A 24713-nucleotide genomic window follows, 5' to 3' on the forward strand; every position below is an offset into this window, starting at 1 on the left:
TGGTTCTTATATGCCGTGTTTCTCTATCTGAAGGAGTCTCAAAGTGGTTTAAAATTGCCTTCCCTTTCCTCTCCCCTCAACACCCTATGAGGGAGGGGAGGCTGAGAGAGCCTTGAGATTACGGAAGAAGAAGAGTTGGTTCTTATATGCCGCTTTTCTCTACCCGGAGGAGTCTCAAAGCGGCTAACAATTGCCTTCCCTTTCCTCTCCCCACAACAGACCCCCTGTGAGGTGGGTGAGGCTGAGAGAGCCCTGAGATTCCTGCTTGGTCAGAACAGCTTTATCAGGACTGTGATTAGCTCAAGGTCACCCAGCTGGTTGCATGTGTGGGAGCGGGGAATCAAACCTGACTTGCCAGGTTAGAAGCCACCACTATGAACAACTACACCAAGCAAACACAAGAAACATCTTTCTGTTTGGGGCCACCTGTTCATGAGGAAGCTTGGCTCCCGAACTCATGTAAGATTTCAAGTCTGGTTTGGCCCCATTTAGTGGTCTTGCTTCCCATCCTGGCCATTGGTGAGGGATGGAGGGGTGGTGGTGGTGGTAGGGGTTACCAGGTTGGAAAACTCCTCCCTGAGGGATCTCAGTGGGGTACAATGCTATAGAGCACCAAATCAGCCATTTTCTCCAAGGGAAACAATCTCCCTAGTGCAGAGATGAACTGAAATTCCAGGGGAGCTCCAGACCCCACCTGGAGGCTGACATCCCCGCCTCAGGGTCAGAAAAGAAGAGTTGGTTTTTATACCTAGCTTTTTCATTACCCAAAGGAATCTCAAAGTGGCTTACAGTCGCCTTCCCTTTCTCTTCCCACAAAACTTATGTGAGGTAGGTGAGACTGAGAGAGCTTGGACAAAGCTGAACAATGGGAACTGTGACTAGCCTAAGGTCACCCAACTGGCTGCATGTGGAGGAGCAGTGAATCAAACCTGGCTCACCAGATTAGAAGCTACCACTCTGAACGACTACACCAAGCAGACACAAGAAACCTCTTCCTGTTTGGGGCCACCTGTTCATGAGGAAGCTTGGCTCCCAAGCAAGCATAGGCCTTTGCCAACTCTGGGTTGGTAAATTCCTTAAGATTTAGGAGCCAGGTGGGATTCTGGAGATTTTGGGGGGGAGGGAATCACTTGGGCATGAAATTGGGGTGACTGTGGGTAGACAGGTAGTTGTGAGTATCCTGCATTGTGCAGGGAGTTGGACTAGATGACCCTGAAGGTCCCTTCCAACTATGATTCTATGAGCAGATCCTGAAGAAGGCAGGGTTTGCGGAGGAAAAGGGACCTCAGCCAGATGTCATGCCAGAAAGCCCACCTTTCAAAGCAAGCGTGTTCTCCTGGAAAGCTGATCTCTGTAGTTGGGTGAAGAGCTCTAACTCCAGGGGATCTCCAGGTCCCCCCTGGAGGCTGGCAACCCTAACTGTGGTGCCCATTTGCACACCGCTTTCTCCCCCCAGCTTGACTCAAGTGGCTGAGTCACCCAACTTGTGACTAACACCCTGGCTGGGAACAAACACCTTCTGTCCGGGAGGTCCGCTATTTTTACCGGAGGTGGAAGGATTTATCCTGGCCACCTTCCCGTCAAAATTGTCAGCCACTCACATGGGGCCTTACATAACCGAGCTGTTATTTGAAGTGTTATGTGATGGGGAGGAGGGTGCGAGCAGACCGGGGAGCGCATGTTTGTCTGTAAGTTGGAGGCGGCTGGATTGGTTCCTTTGTTTGCTGCCTGATTGCTCCTCGCAGGGCACTTAATAGGCCTCCAGTGGAGGGCTGTCGTTTGAGAGGCGCTGGGATATTGTTGGTTGGCTGCCATTTTCTTTCTTTCTCTTTTTAAAGAACCCAGAGCGATGCTTATGCGCTTGGCAAACGCGACCGGGGGACGACAATGGAATGCATTGTCTCCTGCCAGCCGTCTTTGTCTCACTCTGCCGCACCGGTCACGGTGGATTTGGTCACCAGAGTCTAAATAAAGTTAATGTGAGGACCAGGCCAGTTTGTGGACCGGCAGGTGGCCCAAAGCAGAGCAGCAGAGCGGCACGTATGGAAACCCTCATGTTCCAGGGGAACTGGCTGGCCCCTGGGTGAGACGGGAGGCTGGACTGGGTGGACCACTGATCTGACCCAGCAGGGCTCTTCTTCTGCTCTAATAAATCAGCCTCTCTGCCCTGTTTATGGCCCTGAAGACGAACTGGTTGGGTGCTGTATGAGGCAGGATGCTGGACTAGATGGGCCTTTCCTGGTCGGATCAAGGAGGACTCTTCTTAGGTTATTCTAGCGATTGGCTGGAAGCACAATTAACACAGCAATGGTGCACAACCAGACGAAGGAGTAGATGAAGGTTTCTTTAGGAATAGGAAAGGGGAGATGCAGAGAAAGGTTCCTAACTACATCTCTAGATGAGAGAGTGGGTTAGACCGATTGCCCTAAAATTAGCCATCTGGAGACAGACAAGGAATGATGCTTCACAGGAGAGAGAAGGTACTGTCCTCACTAGGGATGGGCAATTCGGTGAAGCCCCAAAATACTTATATCAAGGGTGAGTTGAGTACTTTAAGGGCTTATCTGAGCCGAATCACACATCCCATCAGTTTAAACCAGCCAAATCAGAGAAGTCCAAAGTGAGTGTCCTGCATAGTGCGGGGGGTTGGACTAGATGACCCAGGAGGTCCCTTCCAACACTGTGATCCTATGATTCCATTCGGGCTTTCTTTCAGCTGATGCCTGATTTGGCTGACTGAGCCAGACCCCCTGGCTCAATCAGCTCTTTGGCAAGGACTTTAAATCTCCCTCACAGACCCCTCTCAAGCTGCGGAGAGTGAACCCTTCCCGGCCTCAGAAAGGTCTGTTAGGGAAAGTCTTTGTGTAGCACAACCAACTGTTTGTGTACCCAATGGGTATAAGAAGTATGGTCTGATAATTAAACCAAACAGAGAGAAACAGACCTATCCATTTATTGGCAATACAATAAATATATCCATAAAGGAAAGAAACGTGTCCTTTTTTGTAGTTTTCCCTATCTGTTTATTCTGTAGGACTTCTGTCAAAACGGAATCCGGGTAATATCCGTTTTCAGTGAGATTCTTTCATCAGTGACAAGTCAATACAGACTGGTATCCCCATACCTATGTGAGCCTGTGGCCAGTATTATATTATTATAATATATATAAGGTTTATATTCTCGATACTTATAAAATTGATAAAAATATTGAAGACTCAGAGGACTTGTCACTGAGGAAAGAATCTCACTGAAAACGGATATTACCCGGATTCCGTTTTGACAGAAGTCCTACAGAATAAACAGATAAGAAAAACTACAAAAAAGGACACATTTCTTTCCTTTATGGATATATTTATTGTATTGAAGAAGAGTTGAAGAAGAAGAGTTGGTTCTTATATGCTGCTTTTCCCTACCCGAAGGAGGCTCAAAGCGGCTTACAGTCGCCTTCCCATTCCTCTCCCCACAACAGACACCCTGCGGGGTGGGTGAGGCTGAGAGAGCCCTGATATTCCTGCCCGGTCAGAACAGTTCTATCAGTGCCATGGCAAGCCCAAGGTCACCCAGCGGGCTGCATGTGGGGGAGCGCAGAATCGAACCCGGCATGCCAGATTAGAAGTCCGCACTCCTAACCTCTATACCAAACCAAATTGCCATTGGATAGGTCTGTTTCCCTCTGTTTTGTGTACCCAATGGGGACAACATTCTTCTGGGACCTCTCCTCCCAATGCATTCTGTGATTTCTTCTAAAGACTTCAGAATACATGTCATCCTGCTTCACAGTTCAGCCACCGACGGAATTTCCGTGGCGGTTTCTTGATACATAGATTTCGAGGGAAATGTGATTTTTATCTCAGACTCATGTCCAATTTCTGTGCTTTGTTCCTGAGAAAACACCGTCCCTCCTTTCTGCTTGTCACTTCTTGTGAGCCAGAAAGCCCGCAGGCAAAGAAAAGAGCAATGCATGTTATTTTCGACTGAGCCGAGGGAATATTGCTGGCTTGAGGAGAATTGGGGTATTAAAGAGCCCTGGGAGCTAAAACACTTCGATGTGATTGATATTTTGGAGTTCAGCCTGTTGAAGTTTCTGCCGTTTTGAAAGCTGCTGCAGACATTTCATCCATCTGCGTCTGTTTACCAGCTTTGGTAAATTTGCAGCTCCTAATGATTGGAACCTATTTATTCTTACCCGCAGCACAATCTGGGAGTTCGCGACTGCCTCTCTCGTCTCCTGTCGGCGGTGCGATGACTTCTAGCTTGCATTGTGTCCTGTGTGAATTCACAGCTCTCTCACCACAATGAATGATCATCTCCGGTGGCTTCAGATGCTAGCTGGAATCACATCTTCAGCTGTGGGGAGAGAGGAGGAGGAGGAGGAAGAGGAGGAGGGGGAGGAGGAGGAGGAGGAGGAAGAATTATTAATTTTTTATGTCCCGTTTTTCACTGCCTGGAGAAGTCTCAAAGTGGCTTATTTGCATGTGTGAACAAGCCAGTAATGCCCCGGCAAATTATAAACAGGCCAAACACTTACCAAAGGAATAGTTTGGGGTACCCACAGTAAGATGACCAGAAGAGAACATGGGGAACACCCTGCCTGAAGCAATATTTATTTTATTTTATTAAATTTATGCACCGCCCTTCCCCCGTGGCGCGGGGCGGTTTACAGTGAAATTTATTTATTTTTAGTTATTTTTATTTATTTATATTTATATACTGCCTTCCCTGAAGGCTCAGGGCAGTTTACAGAAAACGTTAGAAATGATACAAGAAACAATCCATAACATTAATACTACTAACTGATAATTGTAACAGTGGTAACACTACAAACAGGTCCAGGAGCAGAACGCATTGATGGATTTCGGGGAGGGAGGGAGGGGGGCAGGGGCCCTGCAGATGTTGTTGGTTAGGCCTGGTCTCAGCCAAATGCCTGGCGGAAGAGCTCCCTTTTGCAGGCCCTGCAGAACTGTTTTAGTTCCATCATGGTATAATGACAATCTATGGTGGAGGCCCACTAAAGAATTGGCAGGGCCCAAGCCTGAACCAAAGTTTCAGGAACAAGATTTTAAGCTACTGTTTCACTACACAGGGTCGGCTGGGTGCCATGTTAGGTGGAGATGGTAAACCCTGGCTGCAACCAAATGCTTGGTGGAAAAATCATAGAATCACAGAGTTAGAAAAGCTGGGTCAGAAGCACAGAAGTAGAGAGTTACTGTTATTATAAGAGCCGCTTTGAAAATTCCCTATTTATGTTTCTTTCTTTTTTTGCCTTCCGCATGCAGAGACAGAAGGAAGAATAGATGGCTCTAATCCGGTCCTCTGAGAACAAAAAGGCAGAGGAAGTTGGGGCAGACTCTGCGTTAATTACATTACAAATGAATTAAGCATGCAGAGAGGGATTAAATCAAACTGCACGGGCCCTCCAGCAACAAAGGACTGAATGAGAAAGCATCTACACCAGGGGTAGTCAACCTGTGGTCCTCCAGATGCAAACACTGGCAGGGGCTCATGGGAATTGTAGTCCGTGAACATCTGGAGGACCGCAAGTTGACTACCCCTGATCTACACTACTGGAGAAGATAACAATTTCTATCCCTGTCAAAGACACTCTGTAGGGGAGAAGAAGAAGAAGAAGAGTTGGTTCTTATATGCCGGTTTTCCCTACCCGAAGGAGGCTCAAAGCGGCTTACAGTCGCCTTCCCATTCCTCTCCCCACAACAGACACAGAAACGGCTGCGTACCAGGGCTGGTGAAAGCTTTCATTGCACAGAGACAATAAGCAACCTTTGCTCAGCCCCAGCACCGTTTCTCTGAGCTCAGCGCCAAATTATGTCATTCCAACCCCACCAATGTGATGGCATGAATCATGAAAGGGAGGAAAAAATCTGTTTATGAAAACACATAAATAGCATCGTGCTAATGGGACAGCTTGGTGTCGAGGTTGAAGAGTGGCAGACTCTAAGCCGGAGAGTCGGGTTTGAGTCCCCGCTCCTCCTCCACATGCAGCCAGCTTGATGACCTGGGGCCAATCACAGTTCTCTCAGAGCTGTTCTTGCCGAACAGTTCTCTCAGCCCCGCCTACCTCACTGGGTATCCTTTGCGGGGAGAGGGAGGGAAGGGAATTGTAAAACCATGTTGAGATTACAAAGGCCAGTTCCCCGGGAGAGAATGGATGCTTTGGGAGGTGGGCTGCATGGGCATTGCACCCCACTGAGTTTTCCATCCCCCCCAGGGTCCATCCCTAGAAGAAGAAGAGTTGGTTCTTATATGCCGCTTTTCTCTACCTGAAGGTGGCTCAAAGCGGCTTACAGTCTCCTTCTCTTTCCTCTCCCCACAACAGATTCCCTGTGAGGGAGGGGAGGCTGAGAGAGCCCTTAGATTACTGAAGAAGAAGAAGAGTTGGTTCTTATATGCCGCTTTTCTCTACTCAAAGGAGTCTCAAAGCGGCTTACAATCTCCTTCCCATTCCTCTCCCCACAACAGACACCCTGTGGGGTGGGTGAGGCTGAGAGAGCCCTGATATCACTGCTGGGTCAGAGCAGTTTTATCAGTGCTGTGGTGAGCCCAAGGCCACCCAGCTGGCTGCACGTGGGGAAGTGCAGAATCGAACCCGGCATGCCAGATGAGAAGTCCACTCTCCTAACCACTACACCAAACTGGCTCTAAATGCCCAGGAGATTCCCAACTGAAGCCACCACCCCCAATCTCCCACCAGTGGTCAGCGGAGCTCTGGCAACCAGAAACCCCACACTTATAGCCCAGAGTGATACCACCAAAGAAGATTTTCACCTTTTCTCCCCCTGGCAAAGATATCAACTGGGCCTAAGACAAGAGCAAAGAATTCATCATGGTTAACAAAGCCTGAGATTTACATACTGATGGGACATAGCAGATTAAGACTCCTCCCTTTTTCACCAATTCAGAATAGCCGAAGGACATTCATTGAGTGACTTTGTTATTATTTAAATTTCTATACCTCCCTCCCATAATGGCTCAGGGCGGGTTACCCCTATTTTGAAAAGCTAAAAAGTGAGCCTATTTCCCAACTGGCTACTTCAAACAAGGGAGCACTTTGACAAATCTCCTTTTCAGTAAACAATTTAAGTTGTTACTGCTGCTATTAACAAGGCAGGTTCCAACCCCTAAAGAGGACATTTCCATTAGCTAAAAAAAACCCCAAAAATGAAAGAGGATGGACAACCCAAAAAGAAGACATCCCCTCTAAAAATGGGATATCTGGAAACCCTGTGATTATAATTCTGAATTGTAATTCTGAATTCAGAATTGTAATTCTGAAGACTTTTCAAAGGAGAAAGGGGGGAGGAGGTGCAGGCACACACGTTTATAACCCTGAATTAAACTTTGGTAGTCTCTAAGAAATCTTTGGACTCTATTCTATTGCTTCAGACCAACATGGCTAACCGCTTGAATTGTGACCGCGTGTTTCATTGTGATATGTGATTCCTGATTGGTTTGTAGTCTCAAGAATCTTCCAGGAGGGCCATATCTCCTCTGTATTTTGTTTCTTATTTGGAATAGATTGGAATAGTAATGTAACATAACAAAGAGTGGAATGCATTGTCATTTGGAATGGTCAACGGGAAAGGGAAAGGGAGACACAATGCATAGTCAATTGTCCCGCCTTAAAGAAATGGATGCTGTAAAGTCACCTCCACATTTGGGAAGAGACAGGGTCTCAGTTAATTACTCTCAGCAGGGTCTCAGGGCAGGGTCTCAGTTAATTACTCTCAGCATTCCACAATTAAGGATATACCTGCCCATCAATCTCCGATTTTGATAGATTTATTTCCTTAAATCCTCACCACCACCAATTAAACCCAAACAAGTGTAGACCAGATAAGCTTGTTATTCCTGTTTGGTCCTTGAAACTGTTAAACATCTTCATTATGCTGTATGCTAATTTACTGCTCAACTTCTATATGGTAATTCCCGTTTCTTTGGAGGAAGAGGAAGAGGAAGAGGAAGAGGAAGAGTTGGTTCTTATATGCCCCTTTTCTCTACCAGGAGTTTCATAGCAGCTTACAATCCCCTTCCCTTTCCTCTCCCCACAACAGACACCCTGTGAGGGAGGTGAGGCTGAGAGAGCCCTGATATTACTGAAGAAGAAGAAGAGTTAGTTCTTAGATGCCACTTTTCTCTACCTAAAAGAGTCTCAAAGTGGCTAACAGTCACCTTCCCTCTCCTCTCCGCACAACAGACTCTCTATGAGGTAGGGGAGGCTGAGAGAGCCCTGATATTACTGCTTGGTCAGAACAGTTTTATCAGTGCTGTGGCAAGGCCAAAGTCACCCAGCCGGCTGCATGTTGGCGAGCGGGGAATCAAACCCGGCTCCCCAGATTAGAAGTCAGCGCTCCTAACCACTACACCATGCTGCATCTATGTTCCTGCACACAGAAGCTTACACCCAGAATTAAACTTTGTGGGTCTTAAAGGTGCCACTGGACTCCAACTTTGTTCTCTTGCTACGGACCAAGACAGCTGCCCATCCGAATCTCTGAAGTGTACATGCACACAAAAGCTTACACCCAGAATTAAACTTTGTTAGCCTTAAAGGTTGTTCTTTTGCTTCAGACCAACATGGCTACACACACCCTGATCTCTAAAGTGTGGGTACACCCAAAACCTTGAATCAAACTTGATTGGTCTGAAAGGCGCCCCTGGACTCCAACTTTAATCATGATACATTATTGAATCTTTGCTGGCCTCTAGTGGGAATGGATTGCATAGTTCTAACACCACACACAGCAACGGTGACAGATGTTCTAAGGGCCACGTCTGTTGGGACTGTCTGTGCCCAAATATTTTTAATTTTACAAAGGTTACCAGAGAGCCGAATTTAGTTTGGGATTTCAAGAAGCTTAGCAGTTTTCCAATTTAAATCTTCCCTGCAAGCTGCTATTTGCTCCATGCACATATCACATATTCAAGGTTATTTTACAGGTGGTGAAATGAGCTGACTCCCTCATGGGGTTTCTAAGGTAAGGAATGAACAGAGGTGACGTGCCACTACCTGCCACAGTTTACTTCTGGACTTCCTTGGTGGTGTCCCATCTAATTATTAACAGATCCACGTGACACTGTTAAAGGTAAAGGTAAAGGTATCCCCTGTGCAAGCACCAGGTCATGCCTGACCCTTGGGGTGACGCCCTCTAGCGTTTTCATGGCAGACTCAATACGGGGTGGTTTGCCAGTGCCTTCCCCAGTCATGACCGTTTACCCCCCAGCAAGCTGGGTGACACTGTTACTAGTAGTCTAATAGGCTACTAGTTAGATTAGTGGTTTTGAACCTGGGGGTTGGAACCCCTTTCACAGGGGTCTCAACAGGGCAAGCAGCTTGGCCGGGGCGAGGGCGCCATCCACGCAACACCCTTGCGGGGTAGATTGAGATAGAGCGTTCATCTGTCTGGAGCAGCAGAAATGAGCGATATTGGCATGGTGGGATTAGGCAGAACTGAACTGAGAAACCCCGAAAAAAACCCAATTTATATACAATCACGAACAAGGGATCTTCATGCCATTGGTCAGTTTCATTTTAATTTCTGTGAAAGAACCCTTGCATGATTTTATGGCTGGGGGTCACTGCAATATGAGGAACTGGATTAAAGGGTCGCAGCATTAGGAAGGCTGAGAACCACTGAGTTAGATAATATCAGAGTCCAGTGGCACCTTTAAGACCAACAAAGATTTATTCAAGGTGTGAGCTTTGGAGTGCAAGCACCCTTCCTCAGACTTGCAGTCGAAAGCTCATGCCTTGAATAAATCTTTGTGGTCTTAAAGGTGCCACTGGACTCTGATTTTGTTCTGTTGTGCTGCTTCAGACCAACATGACTACCCACTTGAAACTGAGTTGGTTAGTTAGCTAAAGAGACTACTAGTCTCTCCTCTTTCTCTACATGGTTGTCTCTTTCCATAATAAAACTATTTTATTCTTACGCAGCCTGGTGCTTCCCTCCAATCTCTTTCATATTTAAACTCTGTCCACAGATAACCCCTTCAAATGCCCATGCCTTTCGTGTATTTCATTGTTATCTACCAACGTATTTCAAAAGCCAGTGAATTGTTCAGAGTGCTTGACTCAGGAGGTCAGTCCAAAGGTTAGGGTATGCAACTCTAAGAATGCTTTCCTGGCAGTAAGCCCCACTGGATACAATGGGGCTGACTTCCGAGTAGACTGGATTAGGCTTACTGCCTATGTGACCTACCCTGCCACAAATTTTGTTAGTCTTTAAGGTGCTGCTGGACTTTTGCGCTTTTCTACCGCTACAAACATGGCTTCCAATCTTGATCTATCTCCATGGAAGGCACCACATTTGGCTGTACAGAATGGAAATCCTTCAGCCTTGTGATATAAGGACAGATGCACTCGTGTTCTTGCTGTGAGGAAATGAGCAGGGGCTCACAAAATGTCATTTATGCCTGCGTTTGCGTTCAGACTGTTCTATGTATTACCCCTGCAATGTTTTCTGTGGACTGCTCTGAGCCATATGGGAGGGCAGTATAAAAAATCTAATAAATAAATAAATAAAAAGCTCCTGGCCTCCCAAGAATGTTAGTCTTGTACAGAATAAGAATCTATCAGCCATGTGATAAAAGGATAGATGGACTCTCGTTCTAGCTATATCTGGAGAAGGGAGCAGTGATTCATGAAAGCTTGCTATGATTTTTGGAAGGCACTCCTGGACTCTTAATCTTTTCTACTGCTTTAGACAGAACAACACAACTATCCACCTTGACCTATCTCCATGGAAGGCACTCCATTTAGCCCTACAGAATGGGAATCCATCTTCCTTGTGTTATGGATCATGCAATGTAAAATTTACAAGTGATATAAAGACAGATGGACTCTCATTCCAGCTGTATCTGAGGAAGGGAGCGGGGACTCATGAAAGCTCCTTCCCTGTGACAGATTTCGTTCAGCTTGACAGTGCTGCAGGACTCTGGCTCTTTTCTACTGCTGCAGACAGTCTACAACAGGGGTAGTCAAACTGTAGCCCTCCAGATGTTCATGAACTACAATTCCCAGGAGCCCTTGCCAGCATTCGCTGGCGAATGCTGGCAAGGGCTCCTGGGAATTGTAGTCCATGGACATCTGGAGGGCCGCAGTTTGACTACCCCTAGTCTACAAGGGCTGCCCACCTCAATCTACGTCCAGAAATAAAAACTGGAGCTTTGCTAAATGACTTTCTGTGAGGGGAAGGGTAAACATGGTGAACACCCTGCAGGAAATGTATCCTGCCCCTTTCACAGACTACATAGCGTGATGTTTAGTCTTGTGCCCTGAAAAGCCTCAACAGCCCATTCCCTCAGGTGAAGACAAATTTTAAAATCTCCATCTCCTTCCCAAGCCTATTGCCCTGAGCATCTAAATAAAGTAGTCGTTCTCCCCTCCTCCCCCCCCCCCCGTCTTTGCAATGGTGAGATCCCAATAGACGGCGGGTTCCTTGACGGACGCTCCCACCGGAGCTTTCAGAGGGGAGCCTCTCCCGTTCGGACCTCTATTGGAACCTCCCTTGATTGGTCCCCTCTCACCACCACGTGACCGGCCCCCTTAACGCTCGCGGGCGAAAGCACGCGCGGCCGAGGGACATTTAAACGGCAACCGCCTCGTTCGCTTCGTTCGGCCGCGCCTGCGCAGTCCCTCCCTCGCCTATTCGCCTCTGATGGGGTCAAGAACTTAGTCAGGGATTGAGAGAGCGAAGTAGAAATGGGGAGAAAATGTGAAATGTCCCTTTCAAGAGGCCAGGAAGGGCTTCTTCACAAAATGGGGCTTGTTTCTTCCCCCTGTTAAAAAACAGGCCTTGAGTGCCCCCTTCCAGTGCTGAGGTCCTGTGGTTAGACACAAAAGGGGTTTACAATTATATCTTTGCTTAATAATAAGTCCTTAGCAAAGGGGGACTCTTTGCTAAATTGGTGGCTCTTAAAGGGCATGAAAATTGAGGGTTTGTGGAGGAGGGTTGTAGCCATTTACCCCAGGGGGCAGGGAATTAACCTGGTGGTAAAAAGGAAAGCTTAGTTTCTCTAAGTGACACGGAAGAACTAGGTGGATGTAGGAAATTATAATACTACAATAATAATTTTATTATTATGGTGTGGGGCGAGCCATTTAGCAAAGAGGTCAGGAAATTAAACTAACTGGGAAGAAAGGAGGCCTAGATTTCCAAAAAGATGCTCTGATCACATCCCGGAAGAAATAGGTGGATGTTAGAAATTATAATATAAAAATTGGTGGCTTGTTGGGAAGGGGTGTGTGTGTTGGAGCCAGTTACTAGAGAGGGGAGAAATATTAAACAGGGATGAAAGAAAACATAGTTTTACAAAATGATGCTCTGATCGCATCCCAGAAGAAATAGGCGGATGTTAGAAATTATATTAAAAGTAATATTTGGTGGTTTGTTTGGGGGGTGGGGTTGGAGCAACTTACCAGAGAGGAAAGAAAATTAAATTAGCTGATAAGAAAGGAAGCCTAGTTTTCCAAAATGATACTCTGATCACATCCCAGAAGAAATAGGATGTTAGAAATTATAACAGCTGTTTTACGTGAGGTGAATCGGACCGGCTTAGAAGGGACAGAAGATTTGACCTGCCTTATAAACAAGGAGGGTTAGCTTTCTCTGGGGATGTGATTCTCTCCCTATTAAAAAAAAAATTAGAGGGGACTTGATTCAAAAAGTGGGCAGTTTGGCCCTTGGGCAAAATAGGAATACTGTCAGTTGCCTTATTCTGACCCTTGATGTGTTTTGATTCATTTATTAGAGGCCTCCATGATAAGAGGGAGAATATAGGTTCGAAAATTGGTCTCGCATAGTGCGAAACCCAGAAATAAAAAGAGTCTTATTAAATAAAAGTGCTGCTTTTCATGCCCCTGAAGAACATAGCCATTGTTTTTTTGGCAAGAAGAAGCAATTCTGGCTGCCTTCATAAGAGTGGGATGCATAGAGGAAACTTTTTACCCCTAGCAGTGTTTAAATTCCTTTTTAAAAGGGATTTGGAAGTCTAATGCTAGAGCTTTGGATGCAGAACAGGAGAAAATATGACCCAGCTTCTGCCAACAGGAGGGAGCTTATAGATTCCCCTAAAAAGCAGGCAGGGGCGCAGGGGAGAATCTGACAGCAAGAGGAGCTAAGCAACGTTATTGGACCTTCCCGGACCGGCGTGAAAACGCAATAGCTGCAAAACATGCAGAGAGAGTCTGCCTGGTTCTTGCTCCAACTGGAGGCTATTATTGTCCTCTTGGCCACGGGGGGCCGGATCCAGACCCGCAAGCGTGTGACTCACTTGGAAACACGACTGTTCCTGCTGGAGATGTTGGCCACCTGGCAGCTGTGCGCCTGCTCCGGCCTGCTGCGCATGATGGTCGACGTGGAGCCCAAGCCACACTTCTACCTTGCCCACACGTATTCGTTCCACAGTCTCCATTACTACCTGACTTTGACGGAGAACACTTGCAACCCTGCCTGGACCTTGCTGTGTATCTTGCGGAAGGGTATTTCGGTGACGCTGGGGGAGCTGAAGATCGCCGCTCAGTTTGTCGGGGCCTTTCTAGCCGCGCTTCTCTTCTCCGGCAGCTGGGTGGAGGCGATCGACGGCGCTCCCTCTCAAACCGAAGACTGCAGCAGCCGCATTCAAACAACCATTGGCCAGGCGTTCCTTACGGAGCTTGCGGTCGCTGCCATAGTCCAGTTGAGCATGATGCAAATCCAGTCGCAAGAGTTCCGAGTTCAAGTCAATGCTCTTGCTGCTACCGTGACTGCCCTGGCATATGCAGGTTAGTTACCCATCTTCTCTTTGCTGTCAGGAACTTACGTATATACCAAACTGTTATTGGGCTTGAAATATGGCCCACCCAAAGAGGAGGTGTGTTTTAGTAGGTGAACAAGGGCCAGCCTCAATTTCCCTAACCCAGCTGACTTTGGTCTACTTTTCATAGTATCATAGAGTTGGAAGGTACCTCTTGGGTCATCTAGTCCAACCCCCTGCACCAAGCAGGACACCAACAACCCTATAGTTCAGTGGTCCCCAACCTTTTTCCGACTGGGGACCGGCGGGGCAACTGCTCCATGCGCGGCCGAATTTGCGCATGCGTGGCACATAGCAGGGTTTGAGCTTTCCATGAGTCACTGCTGAAGAACTGATCAGTGAATCACAAAATCTCTCACCTGGCTACAAATTTGAATAGCCTCAAAGGTGCTCCTGGACTCCAGCTCTTTATTGTTGCTACCATCAGACTAACCCAGCTACTCATTTTGTTATGTTCATTAGCCTTGAGATATAAGGACACATGGACTCTCATTCAAGCTGTATTTATTTGTTATTTATTGTAGGACATTTATGTACCACCCTCCCTTTCAGCTCAGGTGGTTTACAGTGAAATTTATGGTGTACTACAAAGAACATTAAGAGCCTCTTCTGGCGCAGAGTGGTAAGGCAGCAGAAATGTTGTCTGAAAGCTCTGCCCATGAGGCTGGGAGTTCAATCCTAGCAGCCGGCTCAAGGTTGACTCAGCCTTCCATCTTTCCGAGGTCGGTAAAATGAGTACCCAGCTTGCTGGGGGGTAAACGGTCATGACTGGGGAAGGCACTGGCAAACCACCCTGTATTGAGTCTGCCATGAAAACGCTAGAGGGCGTCACCCCAAGGGTAAGACATGACCTGGTGCTTGCACAGGGGATACCTTTACCTTTACAAAGAGCATTATTTTATTTATTTATTCATTCATTCATTTGTTTATTTATTAGACTTTTTACCCGCCACTCCCAACGGCTCGTGGTGGGACAAGGATAAAATCCCCAATAAATATCCCTTAAAACAACAGGCATAAAATACAACAGATAAAGGACAATAAAATGCGGCAAAAACCATAAAATTCCCACTTCTGTCCCCGAAAAGAAGACAAGGAGAACACATAATTTTTCTGACAGGTCATAACAATAGAATGTTTTAAACCACACTGTTACCAACCCTGAGTTACTCAGGAACGGAAGGCCACAAAAATAAAGTGTATTAATTAATTAATTATTATTATAACTCTTCTCTGGTTAACAAAGATCAATTCACCTGGAGAAAATGGCCACTTTGGGAGGTAGATTCTATGGCAAGGGTGGCCAAACCGTGGTTCTCCGGATGTCCTTGGACTGCAATTCCCACAAGCCCCTGTCTCATGCTGACAGGGGCTCATGGGAATTATAGGCCATAGACATCTGGAGAGCCACAGTTTGGCCACACCTGCTCTATGGCATCATACCCCACTGAAGCCCCTCCCCTTCCCACACCATCTCAGGCTCTGCATCCAAAATCTCCAGGTTATTTCCCACCTGGGAGCTGGCAATTCTAAGATCTGAAAAAAGGGCACAGATCAGAATCACACCTGCCAGTATAAGAAAGATATTGTTTCCAGGGGAAAGGGTTTAGGAGCCAACACCCAGGTGACTGGAACAAAATTATGCTCCTGTCCTTTGTAGATTTCCTATAGCACCTGCCTCACCTGTGTCAGCCAAGTGGCTCAAGAAAGAGAAGGTAATCAAGCTCTAAAAGGTGTGGGGAGATTTTATGGGAGGTTTAATAGGCAATACAGAAATGAAAAAAAAGAAGGAACTGTTACAAGGAAGGGACTGTAACTCTACTGGATCACAACAGAAACACAGAGCTGGAAGGGAGGTCAAGAGTCACCTAGTACAATGCGCTGCACAGTGCAAGAAATTAACTACTTTCCTCCCCAAAACCCAGTGACTCCTGCTCTATGCCCAGAGGAAGGCAAAATGCATCCAGGGTCCCTGGGCCAAAATTCCATCCTGAGCCAAAAGTGGCGATCAACAGGTCTCTGGGCATGTTAGAAATGGCCATGAGAGCCAAGCACTGGCTCATCCCTTCCTGCTGCCCCTCTCGTGATCTGCCATGTGCTTTTCTTGCAAAACAACTCGAGTTCAAGTTCCAGTTTAAAGGATCGAAGGTAGCAAGCAAAGCCCCTGATCTGGATGGCTCTATCTTGGAAGCTGTGGGGTCAGCCCTGGTTAGCGCTTGAATGGGAGATGACCAAGGATGTCCAGGGTTGCTACACAGAGGCAGGCAACGACAAACCAGCAGTGGTCATCTAGGGCAGGGGTAGTCAACCTGTGGTCCTCCAGATGTCCATGGACTACAATTCCCATGAGCCCCTGCCAGCAAATGCTGGCAGGGGCTCATGGGAATTGTCGTCCATGGACATCTGGAGGACCACAGGTTGACTACCCCTGATCTAGTGCCTTGAACACTCTTTGGGGTGGCCATACAGCTAGCTAAAACAGCTAGCTGGAAGTCCAGTAGTACCTTAGGCGCAAACAAGATATAACCTTTTGACGATCAAGGTTCTCTTCAGCAGACCACCTCTTGTTTGCATGTTGCTCTGACCTGGATGGCCCACGCTGGCTGGATCTTGTCAGAGCTGGAAAGCAAAGCCCTGGTTAGTCCAAGCCTTGGACGGAAGGACCGAGCCCTTGGACGGAAGGACGGAACCAGGACCAAAGCCCTGGTTAGTCCAAGCCTTGGACGGAGGACCAAGGCCAGGGTTGCTCCACAGAGGCAGCTTAATGGCAAAGCACCTCTGAGCGTTTCTTGCTTCAAAAACTCCATGCAGGGTCAACCATAAGTCAGTCGCGACTTCATGGCCACCCAAAAAAAGAAGCAGCAGCAAATAACCTTGGTGACTGTATCTAAAGGCTAGTGGGGGTGACTGCTGCTGGTGGGATTTGGGGTTTTGCATTTCCTGCGGTCGTGCCCTCTCGCTGACATCTTGAAAACCAGCCGAATGTATCTGGCATGCCATCCGTCTATTTCTGTCTCCCGGCGCGGAAATAATTTGGCCGAGCGCCCACTGCAAAGGCCACTCTGCCGGACACCCTGCCCTGAAGGATTACGAGCAGCTCTAGACCCTAACTTAAGAAAAAGAAATTCCTCTCCCCACAACAGACCCCCTGTGGGGTAGATGAGGCAGAGAGAGCCCTGACAGGACTGCTCTGTGAGAACAGATTTATCAGGGCTGTGACTAGCCCAAGGCCATCCAAGCTGGCTGTATGTGGAGGAGGAGCGGGGAATCAAACCCGCACTGCCAACCACTACAACCAAGCTGGCTCTTTTTACAAGGAGAACAAAATCCGAGCCCAACAGCAACTTTTATGCCAGGCGTGAGCCCACTTCCTCAGACAAGGAATTGGGAGCCACCAGAGTCCAGGAGGAAACGGGCAGTAAATCAGTGACAGCCTCAGGAAGATATCCAAACAATAGGCTTAGATTAGAAGACCTCTGCCTTGGTGGGCGACAGGGAGGGGGTCGGGTTGCCAACTCTAGGTTGGGAAAGCCCTGGAGGTTCGGGGGGTGGAGCCCGAGGAGGGCGGGGCCTGGAAGGAGGCGGGGCTCCGATGGGCGCAAGGCCCGCTCTCCGAAGTATCAGCCGCGATCCCGGGAGCTCTCCGGGCGCCGCCTGGAGGCGGGCCGGCCTAGGGAAGAGGCTCTGCCTCCGCCTCGAAGGGGCCCTGGTCTGCCGACCCGCCGCTCTCGCTTCTCCCCCTGCGGAAAGGCCCGGCTCCTCCTCCCGGGCCAGCCTCCAAGGGAGCCGGCGGTCTGGCGCACGCAGCCCGCCCGCCCGGAAGCTTCCCTTTCGCTCGGCTCAGCCGGCAGCCCGGGCCGCGCCGCCGCAGCATAGGCAGGGACCGCAGAGGGGAGGGAGAGGAGAAGAGCGGCGAGTGGATACGCCGCTTTCCCTTCCCCGAGCGGCTTACCAAGCCCCTCTCCCTCCGCAGCCCGCGAGGTAGGTGAGGCCCGGAGAGCTCGAAGAGAACGGTTCCGGAGAGAGCTCTGAGAGAACTGAGATTGGCCCCTGATCCCTCCTCCCAGCTGGCTGCGGGGGGAGGACCGGGGAATCAAGGCCGGCTTTCCAGATGAGAGACCAGGCTGGCGCTCAAGGTGACACGGAGCAGCCGGGGCAAAATCGGAGCGGCTCAGTCGGCCGGCAACAGCTGGGCGCAGCAAGGGTCTTGATCGTGCGGAGTTCGGAGCACCCCCTGCCTGGAGCCGGACTTGGGGGAAACGCGGGGATCGGGCCCCGGAGGAGGAGGAGGAGCGGGTCTCCTCCAGGGGAAGACGCCTCCTCTTCGTACTGGTGAAATTGAACGAATTTGCAGGAGGGTGGCCGAGATTAGGGTCCAGCAGCACCGGAGAGAGGAACGCAATTGGGGTGGGGGGCGAGAGAGAGGTTTGGAGCTCCAGTTTGTGGGTGGTCTGCCCAGGGATCCGGAGCTGGCACCTCTGCTGACCGTAGCCGGGAGACACTGGGGAGGGGAGCTGAAAGGCCCCAGACGGGCAACTCCAGTAGACTGGGAAGAACAAGCCTGGCAGAAGGAAACGTGAGACCCCCTGACACTCTCTGTCGAGGACTTTCAGCAGGGCGAGGGGGGAGCTGCCAACCCCCTCCCCCATCCAGGGGCTTGTGGTCTCCCGGGCGATGGGTGCTGCCAGGTCATAACTGAGGCTGGGCAGATGAAGGGCAGGCAGGGGTGGGGCTGCCAGGCCCTCCCCAGGGCGTCAGCATCCAGAGGGAGTGCAGAGGCGCTTCCAGGAGCACGCGGAGAAGGCCAAAGGGCCAGAGCACCGATGCCTCCCCAGGGGACCGAGAGAAGAACCCGAGCGGGCAGAAGGCTCTGAACCTCGCTCGATCTCTGCTCCCGGCCTCCCCAGCCATGGCCACCTACGAAACGTGCATCTCGCTCCTCGTGATGGGGGGCGCTATAGCCCTCACGGCTCTCTGCAGGCGCCTGGCCCGCCAGTCCCTGCGCCGCAGGCCGTCCCTTTCCTCCTTCGCCCAGGAGCTGACCGGCGCCTTTCAGATCGGCGCCTGCACCAGCGAGCTCTGCCTGCTGGCCGACCTGCCACCCAAGCCTCACGTGGCGCTGGCCCTCACCTACCTGTTCACCGCCTTCCACGGCATCTTGCTGCCCAGCAGCGTCAACAACCCCGCCAGCAGCTTCCAGCTTCTCATCAGCCACAAGAGCAAGAGCACGGTCAAGGCCTGGGGCATCCAGACGAGCGGTCAGTTCCTCGGCGCAGCCCTGGCGCACATCGGCATCCGGGCCGTCTGGGCCTTGGGGACCGTGCCCGCCCATTCAAGGGCGCTGCGGGCGGCCTGCAGCGGCCCGATCCAAACGACCGTCGCCAACGCTTTCATTCTGGAACTCGTCTTCTCCTTCGTGTTCCATCTGGCCGCGCTCAAATCGGAATCGATGGATCCCAAGGCCAGGGTCCATCTCCTTGCTTTGCTGATCACCTTTTTGGTATACCAAGGTTTGTTTTCCCCTCTTCTTCCTCCTCCTTTCAAACCAGGCTTCAGTGAGGCTTAACTACAGAGTCCTGCATCCTGCCCAATGGTTTATTTACCATTTCTCCAGTCTGGACTTTGCTGTAGCTAACAAGGCTTCCCCTCAATAGAAGCCTTGGCTGGAATTCATTGGATGGGTGGGTTGCCCCTCTGGCAGCCTAAATAGCACAACAGTGATTTATTTGGTTATTTAGTGTTGGATGCTACGCCTTCTGCCAAGGGAAATACAGCAAGAGCACTAGGCAAAATCCACAGTTTGTAATATTCACACACCTTGGAGCTGCCCTATAACAGGGGTAAGTCAACCTGTGGTCCTCCAGATGTCCATGGACTGCAATTCCCATGAGCCCCTGCCAGCAAATGCTGGCAGGGGCTCATGGGAATTGTAGTCCATGGACATCTGGAGGACCACAGGTTGACTGCCCCTGCCCTATAAGGCAGGGAGGGGCTCAGGGTGAAGCATCTGCTTGGTGTGCAGAAGGTCCCAGGTTAGAATCCTAGAGTTGGAAGGGACCTATAGAGTCATATAGTCTAACCCCCTGCACAAAGCAGGAACTCACGGTGACCTGCCCACCCAAGTGATTCCAATTTCATGCCCACATAATCCCCCCCCCCCAATCTCAAGAATCCAGCTTGGCTTGGAGGAAATTTACCTATTACCCCACAGTGGCCACCTGCAATTCCCTGGGTGTGCAAGGGAGGACAAACAATGGCACATCACTTCCTGCCTCACAATCTGCCTAAGTACATAAAATCAGCCTCTCTGTCAGATGGCTCTCCAGCCTCTGTTTAAAAACTTGCAAAGATGGAGAACCCACCACCTCCCGAGGAAGCCGGTTCCACTGAGAAACCGCTCTGTCAAGAACTTCTTCCGGAGGTTTAGACGGAATTTAGAATCATAGAGTTGGAAGGGACCTCCTGGGTCATCTAGTCCAACCCCCTGCAAGACACTCACATCCCAATCGCTCATCCACTGTTACCTGCCACCCCCTTGAGCCTTCCCAGAATCAGCCTCTGTTCATAACAGAGCCTCATAAACCTCCTGTGTGCCATCCCTAATCTCCATTCAAGAAGCAAACAGGACGCTTCCGGGAGACCGTCCCTAGCGGTTCACCTTTGGAATCTGAACCCATGGGGAGTTGGTTCAGAAACATCTGAGCAGCTTCTGCACACAAGGTATATCGATTGGACCTTGACGCTCTGGTTTCGTTTTCAGGGGGGCAACAGCAGGGGTGTGATCTTGCCTGTACTTTTTCCCGCCTTGCAATGTTCTTTTCGAGAGACGATGGCCGGAACTATGAACCGCATTCAAAAGAGGGCCGTATTAGGGCGTAATATTACTGGCTGTTTTATTTTCAGCCCCTTTCCTAATTAGCTTTGGCGTGGAGCTTGCTTTTTCTTTTCGTTATTGTCCCAATGTTCTGATTCGGCATAGAATCCTAGAGTTGGAAGGGGCCACGCAGGCCATCTAGTCCAACCCCCTGCTCTACAGGATCCGTGGAAGACAGCTTCATGCGTTCGCAACTGGCATAAACTTTTGAGTTGTAAATTGTTGATAGAGCCAGATGGATGGTCTGTCCGTAGCAGTAGAAAAAAGCAAGTCTAGCCTTAAAGACGAACAAAATTTGTGGCAGGGGAGGAGCTTTCCTGAGTCACTGCTCACGTCTTCAGCCGCGATTCACAAAAGCTCACACCCGGCCACAAATGTTGGCAATTTTTAAGTCGCTACTGGACTCTTGCTCTTTTCTACTACCGATAGATCAGTTATACTATCAGTGTTAGGTCTAGAATACTGTCTGGTATTATCATGGGGTTTTAACATCAGAGGGATAATCTGAAAGACAAAAAATGACGTGTTTATTGGTTTGTTTTGACAGGAGGGCATCTCACGGGGGCAATATTCAACCCAGCTCTGGCTTTCTGTTTGCACTTGAGTTGTTTTCTGGACAAATTCTGGAATTACACGCTGGTATACTGGGTAGCACCCTGCATAGGTAAGTTTATGCTTGTCTTTGAGCAAACCGTAACATCCTTGGATATGACTAACCCGGGGGAAATAACCGTACTTTAAACCAAAGTTCATGCCCAGGAGCACTTTTAAGACCAAAAAGCTTCATTCTGGGTATAAGCTTTCATGTGCAGGCACACTTCTGCAAACTCTATCTAAAAAAGCGTGTGTGCACGTGACAGCTTATATGCTTTGTTGGTCTTCAAGGTGCTATTCGATGCCACTTTTGTTCTGTTGCTTCAGACCAACATAACGATCCACCTGAACCTTACTTTAGACCAGGGGTGGCCAAACTCTGGTTCTCTGGATGTCCATGGACTACAATACAGTACTGGCAGGGGCTCATGGGTATTGAGGTCCATGGACATCCAGAGAGCCACAGTTTGGCTACCCCTGCTTTAGACTTTTAAAGGTAAAGGTAAAGGTATCCCCTGTGCAAGCACCGAGTCATGTCTGACCCTTGGGGTGACGCCCTCTAGCGTTTTCATGGCAGACTCAATACGGGGTGGTTTGCCAGTGCCTTCCCCAGTCATGACCGTTTACCCCCCAGCAAGCTGGGTACTCATTTTACCGACCTCGGAAGGATGGAAGGCTGAGTCGACCTTGAGCCGGCTGCTGGGATTGAACTCCCAGCCTCATGGGCAAAGCTTTCAGACGGCTGCATTACCACTCTGCACCACAAGAGGCTCTTTTTCTTTAGACTTTTACTGAAGACTATTCCTTCCCACCAGATCGTTCAAGCTGCTGCACTGAAATTTACTGCAGAGTATCCCGGAGACACATCAGTGAGCCATTGCCAGGAAATTACTCTAATTTAATTTCCCACTTGTATCCCGCCCTTCCCTATTGTCTCAGGGCGGCTCACAACCAATTCAGTACAGTAGAAAATACAATATAATTTTAAACATGGAATATAAATACAATCAAATTATAACATTTAAAATTTAAATTAAAAATACTAAAGCCAACAAGCTGCCTCCTCCTTACAGTGGTTATACGTCAGTGTGGTGTAGTACTTAAGAGTGGCAGCCTCTAATCTGGCAAGCCGGGTTTGACTCCCCGCTCCTCCGCGTGCAGCTAGCTGAGTGACCCTGGGCACATCACAGTCCTGTTAGAGCTGTTCTCACAGAGTAATTCCCGTACAGCTCCCTGTACCAATCTTATTTATTTATTTGTTTGTTTATTATATTTATATACCGCCCTCCCCACAGGCTCAGGGCAGTTTACATCAAAAAGGAACTGTAGAAATCACTCCGTTTATAATAATACAACAATGACAGTGTTGACAATGGGTGTGGAATCAGCATTTATATGTCTATATACTTATCCCTATATACCAAGCAGGACCCCATCTCAAACACATTACTCAGTCACTGAATCATGTCGGAAGGCACCTACAGGGTCATCTAGTCCAGCCCGCCTGCACAATGCAGGAACTAACAACTACCTGCCCACCCACAGTGACCCCAATTCCATGCCCAAGTGATCCTGGCACCAAAAATCTCCAGAATCCAGCTTGGCCTGGAGAGAATTCACCCACCATCCCACAGTGGTGATCAGCAATTCCCTGGGTCTGCAAGGAAGGAGCATAAGACACAAACACTGGAACATCCCTTCTCCTCCCCCCCCCTTCCCCTCAAATCAGGGAATTCTTTTAAAAACTTTTCCTTTTACCGTTTCAGGGTCCGTCTTGGTGGCTGTCGTGTGGGATGAAATCGTTCCGCACATACACAGCCATTTTAACTCTCAAGGGACTTGACAAAATCGATGCGGCCGTCTTCTACGTGGACAGAAGCGTGGACATTCACAGCGCTTACTTCAGCAACGTTCAAGCTGCTGCTCGGGGGACCTGATTTCAGGATTTACCTGGACGGCAACTGTTTGTGCCATTAAAGAAGAGACTTGCTCTTCTGAGTCCATTCGCATCTTTCTGACCTCACAAGGGAAGCTGCAGGGACCATTGGTTCACTTCACACTGGGCACCCCATTCTGTGGTCTATCTTCCAAAGCCACCTAAGAAAAAGGATACTTCTCATTGTCTTATACTTATGGTTGCGAAATGATGGTATGTTTTACTCTGCTCTGGTTCGGCCTCACTTGGGAGTCCTGTGTTCAGTTTTGGGCACTACAGTTGAAAAGGGATGTAGACAAACTGGAGTGCATCCAGAGGAGGGCCACAAAGATGGTGAGGGGTTTGGAGACCAAGTCGCATGAGGAAAGGTTGGGGGAGCTTGGTCTGTTTAGCCTGGAGAGAAGGTGACTGTGATAGAGTAGTCATCTTCAGGTCCTTGAAGGGCTATCATATAGAGCAGTGGTCCGCAACCTTTTTTAGGCTGCGGACCGGTGGGGGGGAGGGCGATCCAGGCGCTGCGCATGAGCAGCAGGTCTGCGCATGTGTTTGCGCCATGCACAGCCACGAACGTGCATGCGCGGCAGGTCTGCGCATGTGTTTGCCATGTGCTGCCACAAACGCGCATGTGTGGCACTTTTGCACATGTGCGTTTGCGCCGGCAGCTGCACTTCCCTCTCCCCTCCTCCCTCAAAAAGAAGCTTGCCGGGCCGCAAGCTAATGGGCCACTTTGCTTGTGGCCTGGGAAGTTTCTCACTGCGGGGGGGCGGGAAGAGGGAGCTGCGGCCCGGTACCAGGCCGCAGCCTGGTGGTTGGGGTCCACTGATATAGAGGATGGAGCAGAATTGTTTTCTGTTGCCCCAGAATTAGTGGGCTGAAATTATTTCAAAAGAATTTTCAGCTAAACACCCAGAAGAAGTTCCTGGCAGTTAGAGCAGTTCCTCAGGGTTCCGCAGGACGTGGTGGGTTCTCCTTCCTCGGAAGTTTTTAAGTAGAGGCTGGAGAGCCATATGACAGAAATGCTGATTCTGTGCATTTAGGCAGGTGGGGAGTGGGTGGGCAGAAGGGATTGTGTCTGAGCTTGGCTCTCGGGGGCCTTTCTTGCATGCCCAGGGAAATGCTGATCACCACTTTGGGATCAGAAGGCAAATTTCTTCCCGGGGGGGGGGCATCATCTGGGCTTGGCCTTGGGGTCACTGTGGGTGGGCAGGTAGTTGTGACTTTCCTGCATTCTGCAGGGGGGGGGGGTTGGACTAGATGACCCTGCAGGTTCCTTCCAACTCTACAATTCTATTCCTGGAGATTTGGGGGTGGGGGTAGGTGGAACCTGGGGAGGGCAGGGGCTTCAGCAGAGTATCCAAATTGGCCATTTTCTCAGGGGAACTCATCTTGGCTATCTAGAGATTGACTATAATAGGTGGGAGATCTTCCAAAGTCCATCTGTAGGTTGGCAAGCCAACTGATATGAACCAGCAATCCCCCCATAGCATTTTTCACCCC

General features: G+C 49.3%; 1 protein-coding gene across 2 annotated transcripts; it reads left to right on the plus strand.

Moving 5' to 3' along the window:
• The first annotated feature begins 12049 nt into the window (after positions 1-12049).
• Positions 12050-23278, plus strand: AQP11 (aquaporin 11). Of its 2 annotated transcripts, none has more exons than XM_077341274.1 (3): positions 12050-13780; positions 21234-21350; positions 23047-23278. In XM_077341274.1, the coding sequence occupies exons 1-3, from the start codon at positions 13192-13194 to the stop codon at positions 23121-23123; spliced, it is 783 nt and encodes a 260-aa protein (XP_077197389.1). In that variant the 5' UTR covers positions 12050-13191; the 3' UTR covers positions 23124-23278. The 2 variants fall into 2 exon arrangements, with proteins under 2 accessions (XP_077197389.1, XP_077197387.1); XM_077341272.1 differs by lacking the exon at positions 12050-13780 and adding an exon at positions 17443-19322.
• The last annotated feature ends 1435 nt before the right edge of the window (positions 23279-24713 follow it).

The sequence above is a fragment of the Paroedura picta genome, chromosome 6 (assembly GCF_049243985.1).
Source record: "Paroedura picta isolate Pp20150507F chromosome 6, Ppicta_v3.0, whole genome shotgun sequence".
Classification (NCBI taxonomy): domain Eukaryota; kingdom Metazoa; phylum Chordata; class Lepidosauria; order Squamata; family Gekkonidae; genus Paroedura; species Paroedura picta.